This window comes from Aotus nancymaae, unplaced genomic scaffold, assembly GCF_030222135.1.
Source record: "Aotus nancymaae isolate 86718 unplaced genomic scaffold, 86718_ANA_hifiasm-v0.15.2.pri h1tg000049l, whole genome shotgun sequence".
In the NCBI taxonomy this organism is placed as follows: domain Eukaryota; kingdom Metazoa; phylum Chordata; class Mammalia; order Primates; family Aotidae; genus Aotus; species Aotus nancymaae.
In genome coordinates, this window is record NW_026988463.1 from 8,543,792 (window position 1) to 8,553,344 (window position 9,553).

At 48.9% G+C, this 9,553-nt stretch overlaps 1 protein-coding gene across 3 annotated transcripts in view; it reads right to left on the reverse strand.

Moving 5' to 3' along the window:
* The window catches only part of TMEM114 (transmembrane protein 114), a 43,015-nt gene extending 37,211 nt beyond the window's left edge, over nucleotides 1–5,804 (reverse strand). For all 3 annotated transcript variants that reach the window (XM_012448274.2, XM_012448273.2, XM_064362445.1), the window contains exons 1-2: nucleotides 5,585–5,804; nucleotides 5,180–5,260 (exon numbers count right to left, since the gene is read on the reverse strand). In XM_012448274.2, coding sequence (XP_012303697.1) covers nucleotides 5,180–5,260; nucleotides 5,585–5,804 — 301 coding nt within the window. The remainder of the gene's footprint in view (nucleotides 1–5,179; nucleotides 5,261–5,584) is intronic.
* Between the last annotated feature and the right edge of the window lie 3,749 nt (nucleotides 5,805–9,553).

Here is a 9,553-nt window from a genome sequence, read left to right on the forward strand (position 1 = left end):
CATCTGTAGTCCCAGCTACTTGGGAGGCTGACGCAGGAGGTTCAGGAGAATTGCTTGAACCCAGGAGGAAGAGGCAGTGGCAGTGAGCTGAGATCTCACCACTGTACTCCAGCCTGAGCCACAGAGTGAGACTCCATCTCAAAGAAAAAAAAAAAGAAAGAAAAGAAACTGCTAGGGTTCAAATCCTACAAATTCCAGTTACTGTGCGAACTTAGACATCATACCTAACCTCCCTAGGTCTCCGTTGCCTCATCTGCAAAGTGAGGATGATAATAATAGTGCCTCTTATGCTGTTGTGAAGATGAAATGAGTAGATACCAGCCAAGAGCCCAGAATAGTGTCCGGCACACAGCAACTGTCTCATCATGTTCTATACCAGGCAGCTGACCCAGTACTGAGGATGAAATCAATGTATACTGAGCAAATATATGAGTCTAGTGGGTCTGCAATAATTAGCTCTATTTCATAGATGAAAAGCTTGAGGTGTGGGGAGGCAATATGAATTAGAGCAGGAGGAGGAGGCATTAACTAAGCACCTACTATGTGCAGGGCCGTGTTGGCTGCTTTGTTTATGTGATCTCACCTCATCTTAGAACAGCTCATTTGTGGATGCAGATGACTCATCAGAAGTCACACAGCTGGCCAGCCACAGTGGCTCAGGCCTGTTATCCCAGCGCTTTGCAGGAGGAGGGTCACTTGAGACCAGGAGTTCCAGACCAGCCTGGGCAGCATAGCAAGTCCCCCGTTTCTACCAAAAAATACAAAAATTAGTTAGGTGTGATGGTGTACATCTGAGGTCCCAGCTACTTGGGAAGCTGAGGCAGAATTGCTTGAGCCTGGGAGGTCGAGGCTGCAGTGAGCTATGATCGTGGTACTGCACTCCAGCCTGGGTGACAAGAGCAAAACTCCATCTCAAAAAAAAAAAAAAAAGGCATACCTGAGACTGAGTAATTTATAAAGGAAAGAGGTTTAATGGACTCACAGTTCCACACAGCTGGGGAGGCCTTACAATCCTGGCTGAAGGCAAATGAGGAGCGAAGTCATGTCTTACATGGTGGCCGGCAAAGAGCTTGTGCAGGGGAACTCCCCTTTATAAAACCATCAGATCTCATGAGACTTACTATCATAAGAACAGCATAGGGAAGATCCACACACACACACACACACACACACCATGATTCAGTTGCCTCCCACCAGATCCCTCCCATGACACATGGGAATTATGGGAACTACAATTCAAGATGAGATTTGGGTGGGGACACAGCCAAACCGTATGAGGAGGTGAGTTAGATCGTGGGACTTCCCAACAGCCGTCCATCTACCAGGGGATTACAGCGAATTACTTGGCACTGAAGTGGTCTCTCTGCAAGGGTTTTCTTAGAGAAAAAATCAAGGTTTCTCCCCATACACCCCCACCAGGATTTGTCTAGAAGGCTGACTTAGAGAACGTGCCGCTTGTCGGCCATGCTGCTTGTGAACTAGCTTCTCCTCTATGGCCTCTGCAGCAGGTCCTTAAGGAATGAAAGATCTTCATGTAATAGAAGAACTTGGACCAAACTCAAAATTCGTTTTGGGAGAAAAAGAGATTCTGGGGAGAAAAAAAGCTCTTTCTGGGGGTGGTTTGCAAGAAGCACGTGGTCTGAAGGGGCAGCTTGTCCTCTTTTCTAGATGATATAATGGGAATAATAGCAGCTACCACTTACAGCATATTTACGGAGGCCAGACACCACATTAGGCTCTTTAAATACACTCTTTCATCTTAGCCTCACGATAACCTTAGAAAAAGAGATGACAATTATCCTCATTTTGCACAGGAGGGACCTGAGGCTCAGAGGTATAACGAAATAACACGACGTCCAAGTCCACCTGCCTAATTGGCGGCGAAACTGCAGGTTAGCCCTAGGACCGAGGGTGAACAAGTGAATAGATTGAATGTGCATTCTGCTGTTTCTCAAAACCCTGGAACAAGCAGGGTTGTTGCACTTTGAGTTTGAAGAGGAAGCCAGCCCAGTGCCTACTGTGTTTAGCCATCCAATTTACCCACAGATGTGATAAGTCGGCTGAATGTCCACACCCAGCTTGGCAAAGGGTCAGCACTCCATAGATGTTACAACTTCCAGAAGGAGGCTGGAAAGAAGGACAAGAGGGAGAGCTCACACTTACTGAGCACTTACCGTATGTCTGGAACCTTGGTGTTAAGTCATTCCTTCATGACTGGTCCTAGACAAAGTCCATTTGGTTCATTCATTTTTATTCCCATTCATGGAATTCTAACCATATCCCTTGATGGTGTTCACATCTCATTTTGACAGATGTGAAAACTGAGACTCAGAGAGGTTAAGACACCTATCCCAGGATCACAGAAGGGCTCTGTAAGGGTTTTAGCTGGGACGTAACCCCCATCTCCCTCACTTCCATGACAGTAATTCTTATGACTTTTTTTTTTTTTTTTTTTTTTTGAGACAGAGTCTTACTCTTTTGCCCAGGCTGGAGTACAGTGGTGCAATCTCAGTGCACTGCAGCCTCTGCCTCTGCCTCCCAGGTTCGAGAGATTCTCGTGCCTCAGCTTCCCAAGTAGCTGGGACTACAGGCATGCACCACCACACTGGGCTAATTTTTGTATTTTTAGTAGAGACAGGATTTCACCATGTTGGCCAGGCTGGTCTCGAACTCCTGACCTCAGGTAATCCACCTGCTTCAGCCTCCCAAAGTGCTGGGATTACAGGCATGAGCCACTGTGCCTGGCCAAATTCTTGTAATTCTTGAAACAGTGCTTCAAAGACACTCAAAGTTCCCCCTTGTGCAGTTTGGGGCTCAGGACAGAGCACACGGTACCTCCACCTTTGCTCAACTCCCACACATTCCAGGAGTCTAAGGATGCCTCCTTTGGCAGGAATTTACACAGCAGTGTGCTGGAGCTGACTCATAACAACTCACAAGAGCCAATTAAGATTTTGAGAATTTTGTGAGCCAGGTAACATCACGTTGGCATCTTGAAATTGGCCATAGTGAGAGTATTTTGCACCACAGAAATTGGCAAATGCTACAAACCAGGGCTTTTTTTTTCTCTTTTAATTTTGCAGAGATCCAGTTGTTAAATATTTCTGAGCATGCCTCTGGACTTCAGAGAAATAGTTCTGGTTCACCATAAATCCACACATTCATACAATAAATACATGTATTGAGCTCCACTTACAACCTAATATAGTTTGCATTCACTAACATGTTTGTTCAGCAAACTTTGACTCATGGCCTATTATGTGCAGGTTCTTTGCTAAATGTTGGGAATTCGGCAGTGACAAGATAGACATGGTCCCTGTCCCGTGGAGCTTTCAATCTAAGGAGGGAGTCAGATTTAAACACCCCAAAAGTCACACAACTTGCACTGTGAGTGGGAATTAGCCAAGTCAAGTTGATGTGATAAAAGCAGGGAGATTCCAGGTAGAAGGAACAGCATGTCCAAAGTCTTTGTGGCAGGAGGAAACTTGACAGGTTCCAAGAACTGGCCAAGACCAGCACAGCCGGAGAGAAAGGAATAAAGGGGGAAATGGGACTGGAGAGAGACCCTCCCAGGCTTTGAGGGCCAAGCTAGGCACTTGTCTTTATTTTTTTATCCCCAGCCTCAGTAAATCTATCAAAAACTGCTCATGCCTATAATCTCAGCACTTTGAGAGATGGAAGCAGGAAGATCGCTTGATCCTAGGAGTTTGAGGCTGCAGTGAGCTATGATTGTGCCACTGCACTCCAGCCTGGGCAACAGAACAAGACTCTGTCTCTGGGTAGGGTTGGGTGGAGGGAGAAGGCAAGGCACAGTGACTCACACCTGAAATCCCAACACTTTAGAAGGCCAAGGCAGGAACATACTTGAGGCCAGGAGTTCAAGACCAGTCTGGGAAATATAGTAAGACTCTAACTCTATTTTTTTTTAATTTTTTAATTAAAAATAAAAACTCAAGTGAGCTGCCCACCTCAGCCTTCCAAAGTGCTGGGATTACAGGTGTAAGCCAATGCAGTGGTCAGGAGCTCCAGACCAGCCTAGCCAACGTGGTGAAACCCCAATTGTACTAGAAATACAAAAAAGCCGGGTGCGGTGGCAGGTGCCTGTAGTTTCAGCTACTCTGGAGGATGAGGCAGGAAAATTGCTTGAACCTGGGAGGAAGAGGTTGCAGTGGGCCGAGATCGTGCCACTGTACTCCAACCTGGGCAACAGAGCACCACCCTGTCTCAAAAAAACAAAAACCTGCCCACATTTTCAAAGTGTATGAAACTCAATCTTCATTTCCTCATCAGATCCTCCTACAGAACCTCTCTGGGCCTCCTCATTGGAAAAAGAAAGGCAGAAATGGAGATACTAATAACTTCACAGGGTGTGGCTGTAGGAATCAAATGAAGATATATACATGAAAAGCAGTTCACTCCATGTCTGGCTTGTAGCAAGCCTCAATGAATTGAACTGTTATTTTCCTTTTCCTCCCTCCACAAGCACTCATTCATCCCATTCACTTTCTTGCTTTCAGTCCTCACACTTAATACTGAGTTCCAGACATTCAGCTGGGTACTAAGAACCATCCGTCTCAAAAAAAAAAAAAAAAAAAAAGAACCAACCACGAATAATAATGGCCCTGGGAGGAGGGGCTGTTCCCGCCTCCTAATTGCCTGGCTCCAATCATAAATTTATATGCAAATTTTTATCGCATCCTACTATTGCAAAGCCCTCCTTCTAGCAATGAGGATACAAACAATGCTGGCTTGGAATCTGTGGAATGAGACCTCTCTTTTACCATTCACCTCCCCAGGCGAATTTAGGTGCCTGCAGGGGTCTCTCACCTTCCACTCCTCACGCTGCTTGTCACTCTGAACTGTACGCATTTCCACATTTGTCCCCAACTACACTGAGCTCTGAGGGCATGGCCTGTGTCTTAACCATAAATCAAAACGGTGCAAAGAAAGCCATCGGTCAACGTGAGCTGAAGGAACCCTAAACCATGCAATGTTGCAGGTGGATCAGGAGACACCCCGCCCCGCGTCTTAAACCCACTCAGGTTCTCGGGCTGGGATGTCAGATGCCACCTCAGCCACCTCCTCCGCTGGCCCCGAAGCCCCACTGTTTGGGGAAAGACTCCAGAACCCATGGCTAGGACAGGGGCGCTTCCTCCCTCCTCATCCTCCCTGGACTCACTGAGAAGTTGCCGGCTCGATTCGCTGACTGTCACATTCTCCAGCCAGAAGGGGTTCATCAGCGGTGTGCACGGGCTGTGGACTGGATGGGACGGAGGAATCCATGGGCACTGGACCCCGGAGTTCTACGCAGGGCCCCCGTCCGCGGCTTTTCCCCCATGCTTGCCCCAAGTACCCCACCCGGGGAGGGCGTGCGGGAAGCTAGAGCAGTTGGGATTGCAGCCAGGAGCCTCTCCGAAGGGCTTTCGCAGCCTCAGCCTTCTTCCCACCTTCCCCCGACTCCCTAGACACTGTATTCTAGGGACTTGGGGGAGGTGTGCGCGCCAAGCAACAGGTCCCAGGCGAGCAGGACACTGCTCAGGGGGCGTTCGCAGCCACAGCTCCCAGCCCTGGGGTGCACCCTTACCCCGGCAGGTCCGCCAGAGGCCGGAGTGGGAGCTCAGAGACTCGGGCTGGCTGCGATTGACGGCCCCCAGCCGGTCCTGTGCCCCCGGGCCGCTCCTCTCCAGCCGCTCTGTGTCAATGATGTACCAGAAGTCCGTGCAGATGGCCGCCGCCAGGAGCACAAAGCTGAGCGCCCCGGTCAGCACAGCCGCGCCGGCCAGCGCGCCCAGGTGCACTCGCATCGCGGAGCCCAGGACCGCCAGCCGCGGGTTCCTTCGGCGGAGGCGCGAACCGTCAGAGCCCGCCCCCCGCAGCTGGCCACCGTGGGCTCCCAGCTCCACTCCGGAGCTGCCGAGCTCGGATCTGAAAGCCGGTCCTTAGGACCCCAGGCCCTAGCTCAGACCCTGGCTGCACCCTCAGACCCTCACCTGCGCGCTCCGACTTGCATGCGCGCCCTGCTCAGCCCCAGCCCTCGCTTGCTCCCAGCCTCCAATGCCAGTTCGACCTGCAGCCTGTGCCGTCCGACCTCCACCTCCGCCTTCAGACCCTCCTGGAAGCCCTAGTCCCTCCCCACCAGCACTCAGCCCCACTCCACCCTGGGCCCTCCAAGTCCAGCCCAACGCTCTCTCTCACTTCAAAATCCTCTTGTTCCCCATACTCCTACTCTCTCCATTCCCCTTCCTCACACTCTACGAACTCTTCCCCCGCTCCCAGATGCTCCCTCTCTGCCTCTGGCTCTAGCTTTCGGCCCCAGCCTTTTTTCTTGGCCCCACACTGCCAGATCCCCACTCCCAGCCCTGCGCTCTAGGGTATTCCCGCAGCTCCAACTCTGGCCGGGGCGCAGTGGTTTGACCCTCTGCGCTCTTGTCGCCAAGGACAAGCTCCGAGTGCGCAGGCAGCGTGGATGGAGCGATCCCCAGCCCTGGAGCGCTGGAGGCTGCGATCCCCAGCCCTGGAGCGCTGGAGGCTGCGGGTGTGGAAGGGAAGGCGGCCTTGGGACCACCTGGGGCAGTAAGAAGGAGGGGCGTGGCAGGCCTCACAGTCTCACACGGGTTTGCAAATCACCTCCAAGAGCCCCTCCAGCTCCAAGTACCCTTCCTCCAAAATCCACCTTCAAGTGTAGTCTGGGCTGACCAGAACGGGAAAAGGCACATTCGTTTTTCATAAAATTTCTCTGAGGCACTGAGGTAGTCCAGGTCCTCAGAATGTATCATTTCTATCCCAAAGTCTTTCTTCATTATCATAGCCGCCACCACCATCATCATCATCACCACCATGGCCACCACCATCACAGCAGCAGCAGCATCACCAACACCATTATCAGCACCACCATCACTATCACCACCATTGCCATCGTCACCATCATCACCATCACCACCACCAACCACCACCGTCATCACTACCATCACCATCATAATCACCACCACCATCATCATCATCACCATTATCACCACCCCCACCATCCCCACCATCGTCATCACTACCGCCACTAGCACCAGCACCCACTCCCCTCTTTATCATCGTCATCACTCTTATCAATTCCACCATCTTCTTCACCACCATAAAAACTTTTATTATTTCAAGAAATACTTCTGGTACCTTCTATGTGTCTGATGCTATAGTCTATGTTAAGAATATAGGCAAGAACCATCTAAAAACAAGTCCTGCCCTTGTATTTCTATATAGGGGGCCGGGCACAGTGGTTCATGCCTGTAATCCCAGCACTTTGGGCAGCCGAGGCGGGAGGATCACCTGAGCTCAGGAGTTCAAGACCAGCCTGACCAACATGGAGAAACCCCATCTCTACTAAAAATACAAAATCAGCCAGGTGTGGTGGCACAGGCCTGTAATCCTAGCTACTCAGGAGGCTGGGAGAATCAGTTGAACCCAGGAGGCAGAGGTTGTCGTGAGCTGAGATCATGTCAATGCACTCCAGCCTGGGTCACAAGAGTGAAACTCTGTCTCAAAAAAAATTTTTTTTTATTTAAAAAAAAAGAAATATAGGGTTCAGTCTTCCCAGACTTTTACAAAGCAAGGGACACAGAGAAAATACCTATATGTGTATGACCCCTAAATAGAAGAGGCTTCCAAATACTGGGGATGACCAGTCCTCAAGAGTTACAGCTACTACAGGCCCCTTGAGGCTGACCTTATGGCTGAGGAATCAAAATCTTGCCGCTCCTGTGATCCATCCATAAGGAACCATTGTGTCAAGGTCCAAAAGTTGATAAGTGCTGGTCAGGTTGGGAAGAGGATCATCAAAGTGTGCTTAAGACAGGGTGCTATGAGAGAAAGTACCAGAGGGGAGATCTCATTGGGCTTCTCTGAGGAAGTGACATTGACGCCGAGACACGAAGGTTGTAAAAGTATCCGTGTCTAGAGGATGGCTTATATGAGGGATTTGGTACATTCTAGAGAAATCAAAAGAAGGGCAATCGGGCTAGAATGTAGTACGGGAAGAGAAAGTAGAGGGAAATGAGACTGAGGGTATAAGAATTGCTCAGGTTATACAGGTCTTGAGATCCATGATAAAGAGTTTCAATTTTAGTCCAAAGCACTGAACCATATCCAGCAGGAAAGTAAAATGGTCTAACTCACGCATTAGAAAATCTCACTCTGCCTGCTGTGCTGTGGAATATAGAACACAGAGAGACAAGAAAGGGAGCAAGAAGCCGAGTTAGAACATTGTAGAAGAAGCAAGATCCTGCTGACGGGCTAGGGTGGGGGCAGCAGTGAGCAGGGAGTGAATGGATAGAGTTTTTTTTTTTTTTTTTTTGCATTTTAGGTTTTGGGGTACATGTGAAAAACATGCAAGATTGTTGCATAGGTGCATACATGGCAGTGTGATTTGCTGCCTTCCTCCCCTTCACCTATATGTGGCATTTCTCCCCATGCTATCTCTCCCCAACTCCCCACCCCCTGCTGTCCCCCCCTCCCCCCAACAGACCCCAGTGTATAGGGCTCCCCTCCCTGTGTCCATGTGTTCTCATTGTTCAACACCCATCCATGAGTGAGAACATGTGGTGTTTGATTTTCTGTTCTTGTGTCAGTTTGCTGAGAATGATGGTTTCCAGGTTCATCCATGTCCCTACAAAGGACGTGAACTCATCGTTTTTGATGGCTGCATAATATTCCATGGTGTATATGTGCCACATTTTTCCTGTCCAGTCTATCATCGATGGGCATTTGGGTTGGTTCCAGATCTTTGCTATTGTAAACTGTGCTGCAGTGAACATTCGTGTGCATGTGTCCTTATAGTAGAAAGATTTATAATCCTTTGGATATATACCCAGTAATGGGATTGCTGGGTCAAATGGAATTTCTATTTCTAGGTCCTTGAGGAATCACCACACTGTCTTCCACAATGGTTGAACTAATTTACACTCCCACCAGATAGAGTTTTTAAAAGTTGAGGGAGTAGAATTGATAGGGCTTGATGATAGACTGGGGTTGAGAATTATCCTTTTCCTTGTTACTTTATTTTTCCTTGCCAATACCACCTTAATCTACATCACTGTCATCTTCATTATCAAGGGCATCAGCACCCTGGCAGAGCCATCACTAGCAAGAATATACCCTCCCTTGATTCTGCAGAACATTCTGTTTCATTACCCCTCCACCACTACCTTGATGAAGACAGATCGTTTCCAAAACTGATAATTTTGCTGTCAACCCCATCGCAGTACTGCTATTATCTTCATTTCCAGCATCATCAAAAGAGTCCTCACCATCCACTTGAGAGATGCAGGTAAAATTCAATTGAGGCTGATCCCAGGAGCCCTAACAGTGTCTTTGAGGTTCAATCTCTTTTCTCTTTCTCTATTTCTTGCCATATGACAGTTGTTTTCCTCTTGCTTGACTTCACTTTTCAAGCAGGCTCTCATTTGTTCAATCATAGGAGCCAGTTTTACAGTTAAGCAACTCCAAGAAAAAGAAACAGTCTCTCAGTAGTGCCAGAGCTCCAGAATTAAATCGTATATGCCTGTCTTTA